Source organism: Urocampus carinirostris, chromosome 17, assembly GCF_059441175.1.
Source record: "Urocampus carinirostris isolate Australia breed hairy pipefish chromosome 17, RoL_Ucar_1.0, whole genome shotgun sequence".
Lineage (NCBI taxonomy): Eukaryota > Metazoa > Chordata > Actinopteri > Syngnathiformes > Syngnathidae > Urocampus > Urocampus carinirostris.
This window is the reverse complement of record NC_142365.1, coordinates 8,982,953-9,005,393: the sequence shown is the minus strand read 5'-3', so window position 1 is coordinate 9,005,393 and position 22,441 is coordinate 8,982,953. Positions and strand designations below refer to the sequence as shown.

General features: G+C 43.0%; 2 protein-coding genes across 3 annotated transcripts in view; one reads left to right on the top strand and one right to left on the bottom strand.

The window, feature by feature from the left end:
- LOC148349136 (glutamate receptor 1-like) overlaps window positions 1–22,441 on the bottom strand; it is a 35,481-nt gene that overhangs the window by 5,718 nt on the left and 7,322 nt on the right. The window contains exons 3-15 of one of the 2 annotated variants that reach the window (XM_088321556.1): window positions 15,957–16,196; window positions 15,694–15,878; window positions 15,570–15,623; window positions 13,981–14,139; window positions 13,752–13,919; window positions 12,105–12,209; window positions 11,928–12,038; window positions 8,925–9,131; window positions 6,244–6,459; window positions 6,079–6,175; window positions 5,161–5,290; window positions 4,903–5,101; window positions 3,233–3,480 (exon numbers count right to left, since the gene is read on the bottom strand). In XM_088321556.1, the coding sequence (XP_088177682.1) occupies window positions 3,233–3,480; window positions 4,903–5,101; window positions 5,161–5,290; window positions 6,079–6,175; window positions 6,244–6,459; window positions 8,925–9,131; window positions 11,928–12,038; window positions 12,105–12,209; window positions 13,752–13,919; window positions 13,981–14,139; window positions 15,570–15,623; window positions 15,694–15,878; window positions 15,957–16,196 (2,119 nt within the window). Of the gene's footprint in view, window positions 1–3,232; window positions 3,481–4,902; window positions 5,102–5,160; window positions 5,291–6,078; window positions 6,176–6,243; window positions 6,460–8,924; window positions 9,132–11,927; window positions 12,039–12,104; window positions 12,210–13,751; window positions 13,920–13,980; window positions 14,140–15,569; window positions 15,624–15,693; window positions 16,197–22,441 lie in introns of both variants that reach the window. The other variant, XM_088321555.1, reaches the window with a different exon arrangement.
- sra1 (steroid receptor RNA activator 1) overlaps window positions 1,659–22,441 on the top strand; it is a 90,365-nt gene continuing 69,582 nt past the window's right edge. Inside the window, exons 1-2 of the mRNA XM_088321560.1 lie at window positions 1,659–1,667; window positions 6,247–6,389. The gene's annotated coding sequence lies outside the window, so the exon portion shown is untranslated. The remainder of the gene's footprint in view (window positions 1,668–6,246; window positions 6,390–22,441) is intronic.

The following is a 22,441-nucleotide window of genomic DNA, read 5'->3' as shown; positions in this document are numbered from 1 at the left end:
TATACCTTTCGTCCTCTCAATTCAGTTCGGATTCTTGTGTGGTTCATTAGAACCGCGAATCCGAAATTTGATGCTTTATTTTTTGCTATGGGTCCAAGGCTTGCGGTGTTGCTAAAGGGAGTAGCAAAAAACATGATAACCATGTAAACAAAGCTTTCGATTATCAAGGAAAAGAAGAAAGCGCACAAATTTCTACCCATGATAAGAAACATAGCTTTAACCAATTATTATTATCATTAAAAAATGAGGAGGCGATTGAAGCAACAAAATATTCTGAGGACACGAGGACGTTTTAAAATCAGTCTATTTTAACAGCCCATCTCCTTACCCGTCTGCATCCACCCAATAACTCATCTGTACCAGCTCAGGTCATGTCAATGGAAATGTACAGTACAGTAAATAAAATGATATCTTCCCAAGTTTATTTATTTATTTATAATGTTATTCACAAACATACACTTGTATTTCATAGTTTTAGTACTTGCTATTTTTGTTGCGGTTGCCATGGCGCCCAATTGGTCCCGCCCGTGTGGCACCCGCTTTTGCTCATTCACAGATTGGCTTTCTGTCTATTTAAGCTCAGTGCTCTCACTCTTCCTTTGTCAGTCCGTCAACAAACCTCTGCCCCGCAAGACTTGGGTTTTGACGCGGTCCTGTTTCCTGTCCGCTATGATTCCCGTTTATTTTGTCCTGTTTAATATCGGTTTCCAGTTTCGTTCCCGTCTCGTTTGTCCTGTTTAATTTTGATATCGTATTTTGATATCAATCCATTCTGTCCCGTTGTTTAATATCGGTTTAAAGTTTCGTTCCAGTCTAGTTTGTCCTCTTTAATTTTGATATCCTGTTTCAATATCAATCCTGTCTGTCCTGTCCTGTCTGGTATCGACCCCATCTGTCCGATATCTGCTCGGGCAATTTGTATCGATTTTGTCGGTCTCTGGCTTCCTATCGTTCCACGCCAGACTGCTGCCCAACGTGCATGACTCCCCATTTCCCATAAGATAAAAGGCTTGCGTGAGAAACGTCACGCATTTGGGTCCTGATCCTGTTCCGGTTCTTGACAATTTTAGTGTTTGGGGTTTGGAATGCATGAGCTACCCATTACCATAGGTTTCTATCCCTTGCTATACGGCAATTTCACACTGTGATCCCAACTTTAGAACAGATCAATGTCGAATCCCTGGGGTCTACTGTAATGCATGCTCACAAAAAGGAATGCATACGGATAAAACATAGAACATACACGAAAGAAAAACACTAAATACACACATTACTATATGACAAACACAAATAAACATAAACAGCATCATAAATACAGCCAAAACATTTACAAACACGGAAAAACACTCAATGTATGAGCACAAAATATACACTTGCATAAAAAATGTTCACAAAACACAGAGGGAATCTGGACACACATAAGACAAAACTATGAATGTGAAAATAGAAAAAAAAAATGACATTAAATGGGATTTATGTGCACGTGTGTGCACGCAGAGCCATGTTGCTAAGCAACTGGAACCCAAATTGTCCTCGCTGTTGTTGTAGTAAAAGTGCTGAGTCGTGCCTCATGTGGACAAAACCATAAATGAGTGACAAAAGAAGGAAGAAAAAAAGAAGAAAGTAAGAAAGGAGAAGAATAAGACAATAAACTCTTTTGGAATGCGGTGAGTGACAGTTGCTAGGCGACATGTCGCCAAGGTGACATGTCACCAAGCCAAGTGGCAACACTGACCAAAGTGTTCTAAAGTGCAAGATGTTAGCGATGTTAGCTAGCTTACACACAGATGAGCGACTGGGCGAGCTGGAGGGGAGTCAGGGGCATCGGACGGACAGAAAGACAGAGAAACAAACATGAGACAAACAAAACTACAAACACACAAATATATATATAAGACAAACGTGCACCGTAGTTACACTACTAAGATCTATTAACATTATATCTATATGTACATACAGTGATACCTCTACATAAGAGCTTAATTCGTTCCAGGATCGGGCTCACAGCTCAAATTGTTCATGTAACGAGCATATTCTCTAAATATGAAATAATCAAAAACTAATTTTCCAGTTCCCAACCTCCCAAAAGGATTAAAGTTAACCTTAAATTGTCATGATCACTGATGTGACTCATCTGTGCCCGCTCATTTGGCGCCAACCGCCGCGAGTTCTGATTGGCTCCCTGTCACTATTTGAACCCAGTCCTGTCTGTCCCCTGTTGTCAGTCCATCTGCGAACCTCAGTGTATACTAGGCAAGCTTTTTTCGACCCTGACTCCCACCTGTCCCGTTTTTGCTCCCGTCTGTCTCTGGCTACGACCTGTTTTGCTCCTGACCACGTCTGCTCTCCTGTCCCGGCTTAAGACCTCTTTTTGTCCCTGACTACATCTATTCTCCCGTTCTGTCTTACGACTCATTTCCGACCCCGAACACACCTTGATCTCCCAGTCCCGGCTACCAACTAGTTTTTTCAGTTTGCTGCACTGAAAGTAAAGGGGCCGAATAATTTTGCACACCCACTTTTTCGTTTTTTGTTAAAAAAGTTTAAAATACCCACTAAAGTGTGTTCCACTTCATGATTGTGTCCCAGTTATTGTTGATTCTTCACAAGAAATTACAGTTTTATATCTTTATGTTTGAAGTCGGAATTGTGGCAAAAGGTCACAGAGTTCAAGGGGGTCAAATAGTTTCGCAAGCCACTGTATAAGTACAGGAACCTTGGGTGTCCTGAAAGGCGCTTCGAAGTACTATGTATTATTATTATTATAAATGGTCTGTGCAGCTCTTTGAAACTTCTTGTGATTAAGGGCGTCACAAATAAACATGACTTGTAGATCTATAATTGTTATTTGGTTACAGTCGTATACTCTCAGTCGGTAAGGACGTCATCTCGAGGACTTTTATGAAGGTGCAATGCAACTTTGCAGATTTTCACTTTTCGTGGGTGGTTTTGGTCCCCATTAAACATGAAAACGGAGTGATGTCTGACAAAGCTGTCTCTAGTGGTAGAGTCTGGGACTGCTTATAAAATTGATTTTTATTTGTAAAGCGAGGTAGATTTTTCTTTAAAAACAAGACTCATGCATCGAAATCATCGTGTGTAGAGTGCTCGTATAAAGAGGTACCACTGTATTTCTATGTTATAACAACAGTAAGAAACACAGTTGCACAAAAGCTGGTACTATAGCATAGCAGGAAGCTAGCACATACCCAAGAAGATGCAAAGCGAGTACCTGAGAGGTGATCCTTTGGGCGTGGCCACGCCGTAGCCTTTGGAGTCCAAGTTCCCGCCAACCTTGATGGTGTCGCAGGGAGCACGTTGCTCTATGTACTCGTTCATGGAGGACTCCAGCAGGTAAGCGTACTTGCCCTTGGACTTGCGCACTCGGCTAACGCCCTCGTCCGTGTTCTTGACGAAGACCGTTGGGTCTGCGCCGCGCATGTACGACCACATCTTCTCGAACACGGCGATCTTGGACCTCTGAAGAAGAGGAATGTGGTGATCTTGAGAAGATGGTGGCAGAGGGAAGTGAAACCGAGTGACGAGAAGTAACAGAAGGGGGAGAAAAGTAGGTAGAGGAGAAAGAAGGGGAAGAAAACAATGAAGAAGACGAAGAAAAAGAAGAGCAGGGAGAACAGGAGAAGGATGGGGAGAAAAGGAGTTAAAAGAGGGGAAAAAAAGAACGAGGAAGAGGATATAGAAGAACAGGCTGTAGGGAAAAACAAGAGAAGATAAGAAAAAAAGAACAGGACAATGAAAAGAAGAAAGGGGAGGAGAAAAAAAGAGGCAGAACAGGGATAAGAAGAACAAAAATGAGAAATAGGAGGGAGAAGAAGGAAATGTGAAGAAAAAGAAGGAAAAAAATACAAATAAGAGGAATGAGATGAAGAAGAACAGGAGGAGGGTGAGAAGAAGATGTAGAAGAGGAAGAAGAAGAAAAAAGAAGCGTAAGTAGAAGATGAAGAAGGACAGGGGAATAGGGAAAAGAAAAGGAAGAAGGAAAAGAAAAAAAGGACAAAAAAAGAAGAGGGAAACAAAAGAATAAGCAGAAGGGGGACGCTGAGGGGAAAAGGGATGGAGAAGAACGAGAGAAAAAGAATAGGCAGAAGAAAAAGAAAAAAATGAAATGAGAAAGAACAGGAGGGTGAGAAGAAGAATCAGAAGGAGGAGCAGGAGAACAAATGGGAGGAGAAGAGGAGGTAGAAAAAGGAGAAAGTCAGCAAAAAGAAGAGGAGGTAAAAGAGGAAGAACAGTAAAAAGATAAAGAGGGGCAGATAAAAAGAGGACAGAGAAGAAGACGTTGTTTGAGAAAAAAATAAAGGAAAAAAAGAATAAGATGAAGAAGAACAAGAAGCGTGAGGATGAGAAGTACCAGAAATAGAGAAATTAGAAGAAAAATAGGAAGATAAAGGAACAGAAGAAGCGTGAGGGAAAGATAATGAGGAAGAAGAGCGAGAGAAAGATGAAGAGGAAGAAGAAAGGAGTAAAAGAATAAAAATATGAAGAACAGTAGGATAAGTATGATCAGTAGAAGAAAAAAGTAGAAGAAAAAGCTGCCGGAGGAGAACAAACAGAAAATGTAAGAGAAGAAAAAGAAGAGGACAAAGAAGAGGAAGAAGAGGAAGAAGAAAAGGGGAGAAGGAAAGGACAGAACAAGAAGAAAAAGAAATCTAGGGACAGGAAGGAGTGGCAGAAGAAGATGAAGCGTAGGAAGAAAGAGTTAAAAAAGTATAAGAAAGAAGAAGAGGGGGAAAAAAATAGGACGACCAAGATAAACAAGAATGATAAGGAAAAAGGAAGGAGCTCAGAAGGATTAAAAAGAAGAGGAGCAGAAAAAGGAAGAGTAGGAAATGCGTATAAGGAGGAGGAGGACAAGCAGAAGATGCAGAAGAATCATTTGACCTTGAAGAACTCCTTGGTAGAGCCTCCGTCCAGGGTGCCGTAGGCGATCTCGCTCTGCTTGGCCAAGTCTTCTGCGCTCTCTATGGGTGACACCATGCGCTCCACCGTCAGGAAGGCCGCCAAGTTGGCCGTGTAGGACGAGATGATGATGAGCGTGAAGAACCACCAAACGCCGCCCACGATGCGGCCGGAAAGCGACCTGCGGCAGCCGAAGACATCATACACCATCATAAAATGGCGGATAAGGTGCCAACGCACCTGGGTGAGATGTCGCATCCTTGCTGCATGAATGCGCCCAGCGAGAACCACAAAGAGTTGAAGATGCCAAAGTCGTTGGTGTGCTCCGTGTTCTCCTTGTTCTCCTTGTCCTGTTGTGGGTGTGCATGTCCTGGGGGGGTGGAACGGTGTCAAAAGTACATGAGTAGTCCCCAAAAATCCATGGTAGCAATAGTCCACATTGAATTCCATTGACCACTATTGTCGCCAGGCACGTTTTACAGTAATCCCTCGGTTATCGCGGTTGATGGGGACCAAAACCACCTGCAAAAAGTGAAAATCTGCGAAGTAGCGACGCCCCTTCAAAAATGCTTAAAAAAAATAAAAAATGAAAATTATTATTATTTTTATTATTATTATTATTTTTTTAAATCCGGTTAATGGGGACCAAAACCACTCGCGAAAAATGAAAATCTGCAAATTAGCGACGCCCCTTCAAAAATGCTTAAAAAAAAAAAAAATCTTTTTAAAAATTATTTTATTTTATTATTATTATTTTTTAGACCCGGTTAATGGGGACCAAAACCACCCGCGAAAAGTGAAAATCTGCAAATTAGCGACGCCCCTTCAAAAATGCTTAAAAGAAAAAGAAAAATAATAATTATTATTATTATTATTTTTTAAAATTATTATTATTTTTTAAACCCGGTTAATGGGGACCAAAACCACCCGCGAAAAGTGAAAATCTGCAAAAAAATCTTCAAAAAAACATGAAAAAAAAATTTAAAAAATCTTTTTTTTTTAATTATTTTATTTTATCATTATTATTTTTTTAGACCCAGTTAATGAGGACCAAAACCACCCGCGAAAAGTGAAAATATGGTTTCAATAGTCTGTGATTAGTCGAGTACTAGTTAGTTGCAGTCCTATTATGAAGACAACTATCAAAGCAACTCATACCTGCAGCATAATTGGAAGAAGTGGGCGGAGCTTCATCCTCCTCCTCCTCTTCCTCTTCGTCAATCTTCTTCCATTCGTAGGGACTGAAACGACTCACCTGACATGCGGACAAGCAAGGGCGTCAAAGCTTCACCTCTAAAAAACTTTTCTTTTTTTCGGCCTCACCAGAAAGAGCACCACGCTGACGCCGATGTAGGCGAATACGATGCACATCCAAATCTCGTAGGCCAGCGGGTCCAGGAAGGAGAAGACGCCGGGTTTGGACTTGGTGGGCTTCTTGATCATGATGGAGATGCCGAGCGACATGAAAGGTTTGGTGAAATCGATCACTTGCTCTCGTACTAGCGTGATGGTCAGTGGCGCCACCGCCACGTCCGCCTTCTGTGTTGAGACGACCCAACCACAGATTAGCTTTTGAAGTCATATAATATTTTATACATTGTTTTATTCCACTTATACTCAAAAATACTTGTTCTAAACTCTGACTTCAGTGTTTGAGGGCAAACTCTGAGAGAAGGATGTCGTAAAATGCCTGTGCTTTGGGATGTGTCTTGGGTTTCTGTTTGTGCAGATGACAATGATTTCCTGGGGGGGTTAGACTGGGTGTGTCGTGCTTCATTCTGTCCAGGGGGCGATGACCTCCCACCTTCAAAGGACGATTGGTATAATTGCATCAACACGGCGCGGACCAATCAGCTAGAGGCTTGGTCCTGGGGCTAGACATTTGATCGCCATGTGTCATATAAGTGGGCAACCCGGAAGCCCCCGCCGCTCCCTCGCTCTCCTACACACGATTGCAAGGAAAAAAGATCCGATGTGTTTAACTCTTTGATTCGGCTAATAAATTAATATGTGGACTATACTAGGCTCAGTAACTTCTCCGAATTTTGGGCATGCTCCCACTGTAAGGGTTCGGAGAAGAAACGTGAAGTGTTTAAGAAGTCAGATTTCAGTTTACGAAATGTTAAAACCTTACACTTTATTCTAATACATCTAAAAGTAATCCTATTCATTTTACACAAAGATATTTTTTCTTCTTCTGCTTGGGAAACATGAATGAATAACACAGTACTGCCCCTGGTGGCCAAAAGGGGTTTGGAAGGTTAATTACCATAGGTTTCTATACCTTGCTATACTGCAATTTAACATTGTCAACCCTAACCTCAGAACGAATAACAGTGATGGCTTTACATACGAGCTTCATTGGTCCCAGGATCACACTTGTATCTCGAATTGCTATTGTCGGAAGTGTACGTGAAGTGCCAGTATAATGGAGGGGAGGAACGCGGGGGTGACTGAGCGCGAGAGAGTCTGGATGCGTCCATCTATCTATCTACCTTGGTCAGGGGTGAACGACAGCAAGCCAAACTCATACAAAAACAAAGAAAATAAAAAAGGGGAAAAGTAGCAAAAAACACACACAAAAAAATTTGGGACCATGGCCAACCCAATTGCCCGAACACCCAAACAAGTTAGGCACCTCGGCACCGAAGTCTGTCATGCTTTCGTCCCTCCAGATGAAACGGGACACGAGGAAGCGGCCATGTCACTCGGGTCAGGGTGACACAACACACTCTTTTGTTCAACAGCGGGGCCCGACAGCTTTCACTGGTTTACCCCTGCCGCATCATACAGGTGCCCTGCCCATCCCTTAGTATGCGTCCAAACATCCCACTATCCTTTCACAACACCCCTCCACTCATTCCTACCACGAACAAGAGCTCTAGCTTCCACTACATTTAGACCTCTTCCATGGAGTGCACTCATAACACCATCCATCCACGTCAATCGCGGCCTTCCTCTTGGTCTCCTTTCATTGACTTCTGCTCTGTAGATCCTCTTCAACATTCGCTCCTCATCCAACCTCCCCATGTGTCCAAGTACTCTCTTATCCACACACTTGCTCAGTTCCACTACTACTCCAGTTCTGTCTCTCACAATTTCATTTCTCAATCTTTCATATCTTGTCACTCCTAACATACTCCTCAAACCCTTCATCTCAAAAACATTTAATTTCCTTCTCAAATCTGCGTTCAGGCTCCAAGTCTCTGCACCATACAACACAGTCGGCACAATCACACTCTCATACAGTCCCCTCTTAACATCCATACTCATACTCTTGTTGCTCAACACTCTCCTCAGAGCACCCAAAACATTGCTTCCTTGATTCACTCCGTGCAATACCTCACACTCCATTCCACCAACTGCAGCCACATCACAACCCAAGTACCTAAAGCTTTCAACTTCTTCCAGCACCTGTCCATGCAACCTTATTTCTAACGTCATGCCCACTCCATCAAGTGAACACTTCATCACCTTACTATTCCCAACATTCACACATACGCCTATCACATACTCTTCCAAAACTCTGTTTCAATAGCGTAAAAATAAGAAATAGAGACCGATTGTACTCCTTACCTAGGTTCCTCTCACAAACACCAAACTCATGTTTATCTATTATTTCCCGCTTCATTTCAATTGACATTCACCCCATAATTTCCCTCTCTGGTTCACAAAAAGGAGATGCGGTACGATAAAAACAAACTTGCTGCCTAATATAAACAAGTTCGTAATATAAACAAGAACTTGAGTGGTCTCAAGTGGTAGCCTTTGGGAATGCTCGTTACTTGGATTTTCCCTCGTACGTCGAGCATAATTTTTGTTCCATATAAATCTTGTGAATCGGAATTTTCGTGTTTAGCGGTGCTCGTATATAGAGGTATGACTGTAATGTCGTATTTGGTAGGTCTATTGTATGTAAAAACTAAGTTTTGATGAATGTATCGCCACACTTCTGTTGTGCACTAGTCACCAACCAGAAGGCGGTATGTACAATCATGACTCACCCCATAGACCAGTTCCCCCACCATCCCGTTCCACATTTTAGTGACGGCGTCCCGTGCGCCGTACTTGCCGTCCCCCACCAGCTCCAGCCGGTAGGAGAAGCCAACATGCTTGGCGATCTCGGCGGCCAGCTCGGCACAGTAACCTTCGTACTTGTCGTTTCCCACCAACTGCTCGTGGTTCTTCTTCAGCATCATGTACGGAGCTTCCTGGAAGGATAAGACACACTCTCTTGACACGCGTTCCCAAGTCATGGCGCTAAAGACGGCGCTGTCATGAGTACTGATTCGGGGCACCTGCGGCCTCCCCGTCGGCACCACTTTTTAACCCCCCCCAGCTCCCTATTACCGGCATTAGACCGTCCTGGGAACCTATGCTTTTGCTAGGCAAGCACTGTACCCTCTGTCAATCTCCTGCTCTGTTTTCTCCTGCCTGATTACCTGTTGCCGACCTGTTTCTGGACCCGTTTCTGCCCTGCTCTTCTGTCCCGGCCATCGACCTGCTTTGCCCTGTTTCCTACCTGATACCTGTTGCCGACCACGACCTGTAGTGCCCTGTTTCCTACCTGATACCTGTTGCCGACCACGACCTGTTTTGCCCTGTTTCCTGCCTGATACTTGTTGCCAACCTTTTTTCTGGACTCTATTACCGCCGTTGCTCCCCTGTCCCAGCTACCGACCAGCTTTCCTGCCACCCACGACTATCCTCGCTCGACGCGGAAGTGCCATTAGCCACCCGTGTCTGACGATCGCCGGATCGTGGAAGCAAGCACTGCTCTCTTTTTCAATAAAACTGTGTTAAACGAACGCTATTGGGTCCTGTCTCCGTCTCTGGCTTATGACAGGCGCTCCGTGGTACGGTACGGGCAGCCAGTTGATTTCATTAGCGTGTTGCACAAGAACAGTAACATAGCAAAGAAAAAAAGGGTGCCATAAAAATGCTGTCATTAAGTTGCCTATTAGAGGTCCATTCATGGTTCCTTGATCCCTTAACCGCCAGGGTCGTCATAGCACAATTTCCTGTGGTTGTCAGGACCAGAATGGAGACCGGACCCACTTGCGTTACGTTTCTCTCAGTTTTATTGAGAAGAAAGGAAAGGATTGCACACATTATCCGGTGATCGCTGGTCGCGGGAAGCAGGTCGCTCTGAACGCGGAAGTGGGACTTCCGTGGCGAGCGATGGCGGTGTCGGGAACGGAAGAAACGGGTCAGTAGCCAGGACAGGAGAGCAAAAAAGTGGTCGGGATCAGCAACGAGTCAAAAGCCAGGAGAAGAGAGTAGACGTGGTCAGGATCAAAGAACGGGTCGAAGCCGGGAAACAGACGAGAGCAAAAACAGGAGTGAGTCGGGGTCGAAAAGCTTGCCTTGACTAAACTGAGGTTCGCAGACGGACTGACAACAGGTGACAGACAGCCGTGGGGTTAAATAGTGACAGGGAGCCAATCAGAGTCCGAGGCAGTTGGCGCGAAGGGGGCGGACACAGGTGACTCGCATCGGTAATCATGACAGTGGTGTTTCTTGGGCAAGTACGGTCTGACGGCGCCCATGCTTCATTTTTCTTTGTGTGTGTGCTCCCCTACGCGATAAAGATGAGTAAGGTTTTCTATGGTTATCAGTAGCAGGAGAAGCCTCCAGCACCTTCATCATTCGGTCGTCATTCCCTTATTCAGAGATGAGTCTGTCCTCTGCATTGATAATAGTAAGACTAGATCCTAAATCACGAGGGAAAAACTATTTTGTTCTGAATTTTTTAATATCACATTGCACAATATGCATCGCATCACTTGTGTGTTTCATATTTTTGTTGAAAAACAAACTCTTTGGCAATGACGTTCCGTCTTTCGCTTTTGTGACATTACACACTGCCAAAAAGTGCTCCATTCAGAAATTGTACAAACATTGAGCGTTCATGCTGCTATAAAGTGCTCCATCAGAGCTCCATTGCACGCTGCCAAAAAGTGCTCCCTTCAGAAACACTGAACATTTTAAGCAGTGTGGTGCCACAAAGTGCTCCATTAGATCTCCACTATGCACCACCAAAAAGTATACCTGCCAAATAGTGCTCTATTCAGAAACATTGCACACAGTACCTCATGTGTGGTGCCTTGTCATGGTTTCTTCATTTTCCTCATGCAGAGGTTTAACATTTTTCCTTGCCCTCATGTTGTCAATAACCGGAACAGGAGGAGGACCCAGATGCGTGACGTTTCTCACACAAGCTTTATTTTACGGGAAATGGGGCAGTCGTGCACATTAAACAGAACGCCATTGATTTGGCGATCGTTGGGCGGAAGACATAAGGCAGCAGTCTGGCGTGGGATGACAGGAAGCTAGTGGCCGACGAGACAGACGGGATCGATACCGGACAGGACGGGACAGAAAGAATTGATACCAGATACACGAGCAGATACCGGACCAACAGGGTCGATACCGGACAGGACAGGACAGACGAGTCCAATATCAGATATAGGGGACTGGAGACAGATTTCTGACGGGATGAGACAGGCGGGATCGATACCGGAGATTGTAGCAAGGTATCAGACAGGACGAGACAGACGTGATCGATACAAGAGACTGGAGTCTGATATCAAACAGGACAAGATAGTCGGGAACGATACCCGATACTGGAGATTGTAGCAAGGTATCAGACATAACAAGACAGACAGGATGGATACCAGACACTGGAGACTGGAGTCCGATAACGAGCAGGACGAGATAGACGGAAACGATACCAGACACTGGAAATCGAAATTAAACAGAACAAAATAGCCAGGAACGAAACTGGAGATCAATATAAAACAGGACAAAATAGACGGGAACGATACCGGACAGGAAAAACGAGCAGGAAACCGGACAAAGTCGAAACCCACATCTTGCGGGTGCAGAGGTTTGTTGACGGACTGACCAAGGGTGAGTGAGAGCACTGAGCTTATATAGGAGTGAGTGAACTGAACTTCTTGGTGGGTTTGTGTGTGTGATAAGGTCTGAATGTGGGGCGGTCTCACCAAAATGGTAGTGACGATGTATGTTCGATTCTGCAGCCCGTGGAACTCCTCCAAGGCGGGCTTGTAACGGGCAGTGCTTACGTAGCCCCTCCGCTCGCTCCACATGCCCACCTGTATAACAAAGGCACACCGGCAACAATACAATCACTCACAAATGATCACAGATAGCACACAAACCTTCCTGGGTCCGGTGCGGCTTAGTTCCATTACTGTGAGCGAAAAGTTAGTCCTTCGCCCTCTCTCGTCAAACTGAACGCGGCCTGTCAGTCCGTCCAGACGCACCTATGCACACATGAGAGAAAGGAGTAGAAAAAAAGGCGTGAGAAGAAGAAAAACGGAGACCGAGAAGAAAAAGTAGAAGGGGACAAAGATGAAGAAAGCCAGAAAAATAAGAGAATGAAAGGAGGAAAAAAGTGGAGGAGTGGGAGACTAAAAAAGAAGAGAAAGAAATGGACAAAAAAGAAGTGGAAGAAGAAAAAGTCAAAGCAGTCAAAGAAAACGAGGATGGGGAAGAGGAGGAAAAGAAGAGGGAGAAGTGAAAGCTTAAGAGGACAAAAAGAAGAGGGACAAATACAAACAAAAAAAGAGGCAAATTAATAAAGAGTAAAAGAGGACAAAGAAGAAGAGGATGGAGAAGCAGAAAGCAAGAACAGGAAGGGGAGAAGACTGAAAAAAAGAGGAAGATAAAGAAGAACAAGAAGAGAGAAAAGAAGGGAAATGGAAACGGACAAAGAAGAGGAGCATGGCAAAGAAGAAAGCAGAAGAAGGAGATGGAGAAAAAGAGAAATAAGTTGGAGAAAATGAAGAAAAAAAAGAGGAATTAAAAAAAAAGAAGTAAAGAGAATAAGAAAAAAGAAGTGGGAGACAGAAAAAAACTCAACAGAACAAAAAGAACAGGAAAAAGAAAAAGTATAAGCGGACGAAAAATAAATATAAGAACAACAAGAGGAAATAATACACTGTAAAAATGGACAAATAAAAGGGTGGAGAAGAAGAAAGTTGATGATGAAAAATAGAAAGGAGAGGATGAATAAAATGGAAGGAGAAGAAGAAAAAGAGGGAGAAGGAAAAGAATAAAAGGACTGAAAAGAAGAGAAATAAAAAAGAGAGGGAATAAAAGAAGATGGAAGAAAAAGAAAGCAGACGATTAAGAGAAAGAAGAGGATGAAAAAGAAAAAAGAAAACCGGGATAAGAAACAGTAATAGAAGACGAGTAAAAAAAGAATAGGGAGTAAGAAAAGCTTAAAACGACAAAAAGAAGGACGAAGAAGTATAAGAACAAGAAGGAAAATAGATAGAAAAAGAGGATGGATAAGAAAACAAGAAAGAGAAGACAAAGAAAAAGAAGGAAGAAGTAAAATTAGACCAGTACAATGAAGAAGGAAAATATTTAAAAGGGGACAAAGGAAAAAAGGATGGGGGAGAAAAACAGGAGGAAAAAGTATAATAATAAGAAGAAAGGTGAGAAGGAGAAGCAAAAGAGGACAAAGAAGAGGGAGAAAAACAGGAGGGGAGGACAAAGAGCACAAACAAAAAGAAGACTCAAAAGAAGAAGAGTAGAGGGGGACAAAGAAGAAGAGGAAGGAAGCAAGAAAAATAAGTCAGAGGAAGAGGAAGAAAAAAAGTAAATAGAGAGGAGAAAGCCAAAGAGGACAAAGAAGAGGAAAAATTGGGGACAAAGTGGGGTGACAAAGAAGGAAAAAAAAAGAAGAAGAGAATGAGAAAGGAAAAAGATGCAGATAAAGCCAGAGTAGGGCATAAACCAAGGTCAAGAGTATCCTAACATGCAGAATGAGACTCTAAGAAGGTGTATGTGCTCAGGACCTGCTGCAGCGCCCTCTGTATGTCGATACCCTGTCCCCAGGGCGCCGGGGGGTTCCCCAGGCATTCTCCGGCATTCCCCCGACGAGAGACGTCGATACGTTGTCTTCGGAGGTTCTGAAAGGCCGCCGACAGCACGCTAACGCCGTCGTAGGTTAGAGCTCCTGCGTACTGAATCATCCGAAACCGTCAAGGAAGCCCGGCGAAACTGGGGAACCGCCTGGGATCCTACCTGCAGGGGGCGCCGCTTGGCCTTGCCGTCTTTGGGTTCAAAGTTCATCCAATCCTGTTGGACCTTCTGGACGGAAGCTTGGGACCAGTTGACCAGTTGGAACCCCGTCACGTTGGGGGACAGCGCGTGGAACTCGGTCAAGTTCAGCTCCGCAAAGCCCTCAAATAGAGAAGGTAGGAGGAATACCACGTTAACAATTCTGGAACACATGTGTATAACTCGTGGTCTGTGGGTCAAATGTGGCCCACCACATCATTTTTGTGGCCCGCGACACAATGCTAAGAGAAAAACAAACAAAAAATTGTTTGCAAATTCAAATATGTCCGCTGGATATTGCTAAAACCAGGCGCCACACGCAAAGCAGCTGTTGTAGTTTAATTTGCTGACCACTATTAATCAACCAGAGAACATTGAGAAAACCCACCATAAGGTTATTTTTCTGACTTAAAATAAAAGTCTCTGTTTGAGGCAATAAACAAAAGACAAAATTGAAATTCATTTTAACTCGGGGGCCACACGACAGAACAAACATTTTCTCGTGGGCCAGACTAGTAGATTAGAGAGAAAGAAGAGAAAAGAGAAAGAAAGAAACAAGAAAAAAGGAGGGAGATAAAAAGAGAGAGGGTGGGACAAAGAAAGGGAGAAAGAGAGAGAGAAAGAAAAGAGAGAGAGAATATGAGACACAAAAGAGATGAAAAGAGAAATAGTGAGAGAGGGGGGAAGAAAGAGAGAAAGAAATCCAAAGAGAAATAGAAAGAGAGAAAGAGACAAAGAGAGAAGGGGAAAGCAAGCAAGAGAGAGAAAATAGGAAAAAAGGAAGAGAGGGAAAAATAAGGTAAAAAGACACAGAGCGAGATAGAGACAAAGAGTAACAGAGGAAGAGAAAAAGAGAGAGGGTGGGACAAAGAAAGGGACAGAGAGAGAATGTCAGAAGCAAAAGAGATAAAAAGAGAAATAGTGAGAGAGGAGGGAGAAAGAGAGAAAAAATCCAAAGAGAAATAGAAAGAGAGAGATAGAGAAGGGGAGAAAGGGAGAAAGGAAAAAAGGAAGAGAGCAAAAGAAGGTAAAAAGACAGAGAGACAAAGAGGAACAAAGAAAGAGAAAAAGAGAGACAGAGAGGGTGAAAGAGAGATAGTGACCAAAAAGGGGAGGAAGAGAGAGAGAGAGAGAGAGAGAAAGAAATACAAGTACAGCATTTGTTCGAGGCACCTGGCTTTGGCAACATCAAGTGGACATATTTCAACCTGCAGCTCGTTTTTCTCTTGCACTTCCCTCAGCGTTGTCTCGCGGGCCAGATTCAATTCCCTAGCGGGCCTGATTTGGCCCGTGGGCCTCTTGTTTGACACCCCTGGCGTAGACAGTCCGTAGCTACGCCACATGTTCAACTTCTGGGATTTGGCCGAATATTTGGACTAAAAATAAATAAAGCTCGAGAGGACTTTTATTGCAAAGTTACAGGCTGCAATGATGACTTAAGCCAGAAGATGGCGTCAGCGCGAGAGAAATTCCAAATTCCATACAGGACACATCTCACAAAAATCGAATCCAACAGTACAAAATCGAGAAAAATCAAATAAAAATATCCTTACCATGTTGACGAGTATGTATTGATAGTTCTTCAGGTTCCTTCTCTGCGCTGAAATCTAACAAAAACCAAACAAAACCATTATCACTCAATCACCGAGTAGATACATCAAGAAGAACGGGACGCACCAAACCCAGGATAGCGTTCAGACGGTCCGAATCGCAGTCCAGAACCACCTGGAACTCCTTCTTGAAGTCCAGGTCCGCCAGCAGTTGCACGAAGCCCTGCTCGTTGAGCGAATCCAGGTTGACGGACGTCACCTGCCAACCTTTCTCGGCCGCCTGCTCCAGGACCTTCTTCAGGACGGAGACGCCTGAACGCATCACCGTGGCCCCGATGTGTCTCATCAGCATCAAGACACGCCGGAGCCGTCTTAACTTGTCGCGCTCACCTGATTGTGCGCCGTACATGTAGACGAAGCGCTGCCAGCCAAAATGATCCAGCAGGGACATGAGCGCCTCCTGCAGGCCGGGCCGCAGAGGCAACACGAAGGGGCTGTCGGCCGGCGTCGGGGACGAAGAAGTGACGAAGCTGACGTGAAGTGAGGCGCAGAAAGAGGACACCATGTGGCCCGTCCTCTGCTCGTACACGCCCATCACGGCGTGTACCCCCTTTGCGAACTGCGAGCAGACTGATGCCAGTAGACACATTTGACACAGTGTCAGCAGTTTTTCGTGAAAAAGAGTAGGTCAATGAAACATCCATCCATTCTCTGCACCGCTTATCCTCAGTAGGGTCGCGGGGGTGCTGGAGCCCACCCCAGCTATCTTCGGCAGTGGGCAGGGGACACCCTGAACTGGTTGCCAGCCAGTCACAGACCACACAGAGACAAACTACTCACTCCCTTGCTCATTCACACCTAGGGACAATTTGGACCGGCCAATTAACCTGACATGCATGTTTTTGAAATCTGGGAGGAAAATTTAACACTTAATTAAATTGCTAATGAAATTAAATCGTCCCCGTGTGAAAATGTCGGTTTTTCTTGTTCATCTTTTCCATCAAGAAACGAGTGGGCATAAATTGTTGGGTGAATGTAGGTTGTGTTTGGTCAATGGATCAGATAACTCATCTTATTCGCTGCACCGCTTATCCTCAGTAGGGTCGCGGGGGTGCTGGAGCCCATCTCAGCTATCTTCCGGCAGTGGGCAGGGGACACCCTGAACTGGTTGCCAGCCAGTCGCAGACCACACAGAGACAAACAACTCACTCCCTTGCTCCTTCAGACACCTAGGGACAATTTGGACCGGCCAATTAACCTGACATTAATGTTTTTGAAATCTGGTAGGAAAGCGGAGTGCCCGGAGGAAACGTCCTCAAGCACGGTGAAGGATTTTACACATTTGACTATAAATGATTTAATACTATTGAATACAAGTTACATTAATTGAGTTTAATGCTGTAGTTATTTACTGACTATTTACTGAAGTTCAGGGCACCCTGGTAGGAAATATGGTTTACAGGAATGGCAGGAACAGGACGTAAGGCTGATAAGATAATCAGCACATCCAGACGCAGAAAGGCCCTGATGACGGAGGACGGCAGGCGATGTTTTGAGAAACGATCTCCGTTGTTTTGAGGAACCACAGACATCGGGGGCGTTCGTCTCTGAGATTGTGAAGCTCACGTTGGGCTTCGTTGGCGCGCCCATGGGAGGAGTCGGCACACCATCTTGCGGAAGGGCGTGGGCCGAGAGAAAAAGCTAGAGGACTTCTGAAGAGGGCTTCACAGAGACTCCAATGACACTAATTCTGCCATTTTCGATGGAGTACACTGAGTTAAATTGCTAATGAAATGAAATCTGCCCCCGTGTGAAAATGTCGGCTTTTCTTGTTCATCTTTTCCATCAAGAAACGAGCGCCAATTGTTGGGTGAATGTAGGTTGTGTTTGGTTAATAGAGTCAGATAACTAATTTGACCAATTTGGTATACGGTACATTCTGATATTAATTCCCAACAACGGGGAGAACATGCAAACTCCGCACACGAAGGCTGGTAGCTGGATTTGACTCCATGACCTCAGAACTGTGCCACTAAGCTGCAGTGCCACCCCAATGAACCATAAAACCATTAAAACAAAAAAAGACACACCTAAGTTATCATGCTATCTATCTATCTATCTATCTACCCTGAAAATAAAAAAGTGTCCTGTGGTGAGGGGCTCTCTCCCCCTGGGAATTCTCCCACCGTGGTCCGCTGCGTGTCGTAAGAGGCGAATATAGTGGAGGGAGCGAGGGGACTGGGGATCCTATCCTCTCGATCTCTACTCCCTAAGAGACACCAAGGCAAAGAGACTGAAAGGTCCCGCAAACCCTAGTTATAGGGTTACTAAATGTGAGAGGATGTGGAAGTAAAGCGACTGAGTGGAAGAAAGAGGAGATCAGAAGGATGATGACGAAAGGAAAGGGTGAGCTATCATGCTAACAATAGCATACATGCCAACCTTTCAAGGTTGGCAGGGTGTCCTTTACAGGGTTCGGTAGGGTTACTTTAACTGGATTACTTTCAATTACTTTTGGATTACTCCAATACCAAATATGCTAATAAAAGACAAAATAAACTAAATATGAATAAAATTATTAAATTTGGGGAGTAACGGAATACATGGAACAGCAGAAATGATGTTGGCAAGCTGTTTGGATTTATTTTCATTTTGTTTCTGTCGCATTTTTTGTTAGTTTTGCCAAAGATCAAAGAGATCAAAGCCAGGAGAGAAAGCTTGTTATGACTTGTTGTGAGTCATAATTTTATTCATATTTAGTTCATGAATCCAAAAGTAATTGAAAGTAATCAAGTTAAAGTAACCCTGCCCAACCCTGGTCCTTTATAAATGTAATCCGATAAAGTTAATAGTTACATGTTGAAAAATATAATCACTAACGTAATCAGAATACCATGATATTGAAGTAATGCAACTTGTTTAACAAAATTTGCCCTGCAACTGGCTGGCAACCAGTTCAGGGTGTCCTCTGCCCACAGATAGCTGGGATGGGCTCCAGAACCCCCGCAACCCTACTGAGGATATGCAGTGCAGATAATAACTGGATAGTTGAATAAAATTACTAAATTTGGTTTATGGTAATTGAACAATGTAACCTTAAAAATAATTGGAGGAAACCAAGGTAGTTACTTATAGTCCTACAAAAAACTGCTTAAATTTCACTAAGTAGGAAAACTTATATCATGTATCCAAGTTCCAGTTTTACTTGTCTAAATTGGGGATGCCAAACCTCTTGACAATAATTAGATTTACTAGGCTAAGTAAAACATTCTTACAATGTAACAATATGGTGATCATAGAATTTAAACACCAAATAACTACTAGCTAATTGTCACAGTTGCCATTGCGCCCAATTGGCCCCACCTGTGTCGTGCCAGCTGCAGCCCGTGGACGGATTGGTTTTCCGTCTATTTAAGCTCAGTGCTCTCACTCTTCCTTTGTCAGTCCTTCAAAGAACCTCTGCCCGGCAAGATTTGGGTTTTGACTCTGTCCGGTTTCCTGTTGGTATTTCCTGTCCGGTATTGTTCCCGTTTATTTTGTCCTGTTTAATATAGGTTTCCAGTTTCGTTCCTGTCTAGTTTGTCCTGTTTATTTTTGATATCCTGTTTTGATATCAATCCTGTCTGTCTTGTTGTTTAATATCGGTTTCCAGTTTCGTTCCTGTCTAGTTTGTCTTGTCCGGAATCGACCCCACATGTCCAATATCGGGCAATTAGTGTCTATCTCGTCGGCCTCTGGCTTCCTATCATCCCATGCCAGACTGTTGCCTAACGTGCATGACTCCCGTAAAATAAAAGTGAGAAATGTCACGCATTTGGGTCCTGATCCAGTTTCGTTTCATGACACTACTGTGTTACATTGCACAAACAACTTTACTCAAAGTAAGAAAAAGCAGATAGACGCAGTGGGAAGAATATTACAAGGGCTGTTTAAACTCAGTGGGGCCTTGTTAACACATACTTAATCGGGAAAATATTCTACTTTCAACATTTTTAAGGACACCTCAAATGACACAGCCCACCTTTGAATTTTAAAAACCGTTTGATTGTGTTTTTTTAATTTTTAGGCGTTTTAAGGGGAGAAAAGTGTAAAATGGTAGTGTTGGTGAGAATGCAATACAGTAGTCTTTAGCCAGGGGCATGCAATTATCTTAACTAGCTTATTGTGGCTAACTGACAGAAAAAAACAGCGGTACTGGCACCGGAGCAACCTACGATTTTGAAAACAATAACGACAAGTGTTATGAGACAGCAGGAAGTTGAAAGCAAAAAAAAACACAATGAATGAGATGACAGGAAGTTGAAATTGAAAGTCAGGAAGTAAAAAAAGTTAAGAGCGAAAACAGGGAAGTTGAATTGCAGAAAAACGACACAAAAATAAAGGTGATAACGGTAAGTTATAAACAATAACGAAATGTGGAAAAAGATGACAGGAAGTTGAAGCATAAAAAGGAAGTAAAAAGACATGACAGGAAGTTGAAATAGAAAACAGGAAGTGGAAAGAGCATTCATTCCAAAGAGTAAACAGGATGATAAAACGAAAGTTGAAAGCTAAAACAAGGAAGTAAAAAAAGTAGAGTTAAAATAGGAAGTTGGGAGCAAAAAACAGTAAGATAAAGACAATAACAGTGAGTTAAAAGAAAAACGGGACAGGAAGTAAAAAGACATGACTGGAAGTTGTAAGGGAAAACAAGTGGAAAGAGACAGCATTAATTCTAAATAGTAAACAGTATGGAAAATAAGGAAGTTGAAAGCTAAAACCCAGAAGTGATAGAGTAAAGAGTGAAAACAGGAAGTTGGAAGCAAAAAAAAGTAAGATAATGACAATACCAGTTAGTTAAAAAAAAACTGGACGTGGAAAGAGACGACAGGAAGCTGAAGCGTAAACAGGAAGTAAAAAGACATGACTGGAAGTTGAAAGGGAAAACAAGAAGGGGAAAGAGACAGCGTTCATTCTAAAAAGAGTAAACAGTATAGAAAATAAGGAAGTTGAAAGCCTAAACAAGGAAGTGAAAGAGTAAAGATTGAAAACAGGAAGTTGGAAGCAAAAAAAAAAACAGTAAGATAACGGCAATACCAGGAAGTTAAAAGAAAAACTGGAAAAGAAAAGAGACGACAGGAAGTTGAAGCGTAAACAGGAAGTAAAAAATCCATGACAGAAAGTTGAAACGGAAAACAAAAAGTGGAAAGAGGCAGCATTAATTCTAAATAGTAAACAGTATGGAAATTAAGGGAGTTGAAAGCTAAAACCAGGAAGTGAAAGAGTGAAAACAGGAGGTTGGGAGCAAAAACAGTAAGATTAAGACAATACCAGTAAGTTAAAAGAGTAAACAGTATGGAAAATAAGGAAGTTGAAAGCTAAAATCAGGAAGTTGGAAGCAAAAAAACAGTAAAATAATGGCAATACCAGTGAGTTAAAAGAAAAATAGGACGTGGAAAGAGCTGGCAAGAAGTTGAAGCGTAAAAAGAAAGTAAAAAGCCATGTCAGGAAGTTAAAGATAAAGACAATACCAGTAACTTAAAAGAAAAACTGGACGCGGAAAGAGACAACAGGAAGTTGAAGCGTAAAAAGGAAGTAAAAAGACATGACTGGAAGTTGAAAGGGAAAACAAGAAGTGGCAAGAGACAGTATTCTAAAAAGTAAACTGTATGGAAAATAAGGAAGTAAGAGTAAACTGTATGGAAAATAAGGAAGTTGAAAGCTAAAACTAGGAAGTGATAGAGTAAAGAGTAAAAACAGGAAGTTGGAAGCAAAATAATGGCAATACCAGTAAGTTTAAAGAAAAAGTGGACGTGAAAAGAGACAACAGGGAGTTGAAGCGTAAACAGGAAGTAAAAAAGACATGACAGGAAGTTGAAAGGCACAACAGGAAGTGGCAAGAGACGGCAGTAATTTTGTATGTGGAAAGCGTTCAAGCAAGTTGTGGCTTGAATGGGGAAGAGGGAGTTAAAAGACAACAGAGAAGGAAAATTAAGAACTGAAAAGAGATAACAAGAAGTTGAAACTGGAAACAGGAAGTGAAAATAAAAATGTGTAAGGAGAAGCCAAGCAGGAAGTAAAGTTAGGGTGAAGAGTTGAAGAGAACCGGAAGTGTCGTGAGAGCATGAATGAGAAATTCTGTTTTTGGTGGCGTTTTCGTCTTTTGTGGTGGCCACGACCGAAGGAGGTCAACTCATTGTCGACGGCAACATCAAGGAGACGCCCTAGGGCCCTCCGTGCGCCTTTGAATGCGCTGCCGCAACCTTTGATGGGCCCCTGCATTTGGGACAAAGCCCCTCCCCCATACTAGCTTGATGAGGATGATTTTTAAAATAGGGATGATAAAGGTACAGTGAAAGTGAAGCTGTTAACGTTCCTGAGGACCACAAACATCCTGACGGGGGCAGTGACGATAATCATGATGATCATGATCCCCATTAGAAGAATTATTATGCAAAATATATCATAGATAGATAGATAGATAGATAGATACTTTGTTCATCCCCGAAGGGAAATTCACATTTCCAGCAGCATCCCTGAGCTGAGAACAATCGAGAACAATCGAAAATAACACGGGAGCTGCTGGAGTGGCTGCCATTCGTGACGGCGCCGGAAGAAAAGATTCAATTTGAATCATGTACAAACAAATGACAACAGTCATGAGATAGTACTGAGATGATAAGTGTGATAACGATATTTAAGACTGTAATCATAAGGATGATTGATATGATGCTAAGTATGCTAATTATGAAGATTTAAGAATGTCATTAACAAAAAATGCCAATAGAAGGGGGATTACCACTTGTGAGGCCTTTTTAAGGTTTCTTATTTTCCTCCAGATTTTTGAGTTTTTCCTTGCCCGCATGTTGGTTTGAGATCGGGGATGGTACAATTGT